The sequence below is a fragment of the Entamoeba dispar genome, genomic scaffold (genome assembly GCF_000209125.1).
Source record: "Entamoeba dispar SAW760 scf_1105229462573 genomic scaffold, whole genome shotgun sequence".
Taxonomy (NCBI): Eukaryota; Evosea; order Mastigamoebida; family Endamoebidae; genus Entamoeba; species Entamoeba dispar.
The window spans coordinates 1-1,317 of record NW_001855260.1 but is presented as its reverse complement, the minus strand read 5'-3'; the positions used below and the strand labels follow the sequence as shown (position 1 = coordinate 1,317).

At 26.7% G+C, this 1,317-nt stretch overlaps 2 protein-coding genes across 2 annotated transcripts; one reads left to right on the top strand and one right to left on the bottom strand.

The window, feature by feature from the left end:
* Window positions 1-61: 61 nt before the first annotated feature.
* On the bottom strand, window positions 62-462 carry EDI_158060 (uncharacterized protein; the record flags this gene model as incomplete). The annotated part of the gene is made up of 2 exons (XM_001739949.1): window positions 62-345; window positions 399-462. 2 exons carry the CDS (start codon window positions 460-462, stop codon window positions 62-64), a joined length of 348 nt encoding a protein of 115 aa, XP_001740001.1.
* Window positions 463-869: 407 nt separating this feature from the next.
* Window positions 870-1,317, top strand: EDI_158050 (uncharacterized protein; the record flags this gene model as incomplete). Its single annotated transcript, XM_001739948.1, has 1 exon — window positions 870-1,317. A coding segment is annotated over one exon (448 nt), but the record flags the coding sequence as incomplete, so codon positions are not given.

Here is a 1,317-nt window from a genome sequence, read left to right as displayed (position 1 = left end):
AGATATCATAAAGTTATCAGGTTTTATATCACAATGAATTATTTGTTTTGAATGAATATATTCAACCAATTTTTATCATTTTAAATAATAATCTAAAAGATGTTTGTGAAGAGAATCTTGATGTTGGTTGATTTAATCGAAGTTGATTAAGATTTATTATGTGTAATTCAAATACTAAACAATATCCATGTAATTCATATCCACATTCAAAAAATTGAATAATACCTTCATTTCCTTGTAGATTTTTAATAATAGTAGTTTCATTTAATGCACTACTTTCTTCATTAATGATTTTTATTGCAGCACTCTTATTTGTTTTTATATTCAAACAACGAAATACATTCCCTAATTCTTATAAATTATCTTATCTTTTAACCAATCTACTTATTAATACAAACCATATGTTCCACTACCAAGTGGTTCTTTAATAATCCAATCATGAAATTGTTTTTGTGACTTCATCTTAATAACAGAAGTGATTTAAAACTAATTTATAAATCATATGTACCTTTTATCTGTTTCCTTCTATCTTAAAACTGGATTTCAAACAAAAATACTCTTTTTACTTTGAAAGAATCAAAGGAAAATGACTCAAGTGAATATTCTCTTTCATTCTTTCTTCTAAAAGTATTGTTTCTTTTCTCTCTTCCTTTTCTTTCATATTTCTAAAATAACACATTTTTATTTAACAACAATACATTTAACTTCTTATTAACTCCATTAAACAAACTTCATTTTATTTTAACACTTTCAAAAAGAGTAGAGAAAAGAAGTATGGATTTATAGAAAAAGATGTGTTGTATGAAAGGAGCTCTTATAAAAGAAGAATTAAAAGTATTGAAAGAATCTTAAAAGAAAAAGTCTTAAATATGATAACCCACAATATGCCAAACTCAAACCCCACAGTATTTATTGCTTTTCAACAGCCAATAAAAAAGGCAATTGTCTGCAATGACCTGTATGATTCAGTAATAAGATTTGGTAAAATTCAAAGAATTATTTGTATGAACTCACCTCGACCTGACATGCCCCATTCGTTAATAGAATTTGAATCACCAGAGTCAAGTAATAAATGCATTGAATATCTTAAAACTAATCCCCTCCCAATTCTTAATTATAAATGTAGAGCAGAAGTAAGTAATGCAGAAACATTAAATGTTAAAACTGAGAGTCCACAAGCACATGACTATACGATTAGTCCTAGATTTGTGCATGAAACACCAATAACAAGAGTATTACTTGTTAATGAATTACCTCGGTATTTAACCCCACAATCCCCTTTTCATTTTTATAATCTTTTTTCATTATATGGGTCTA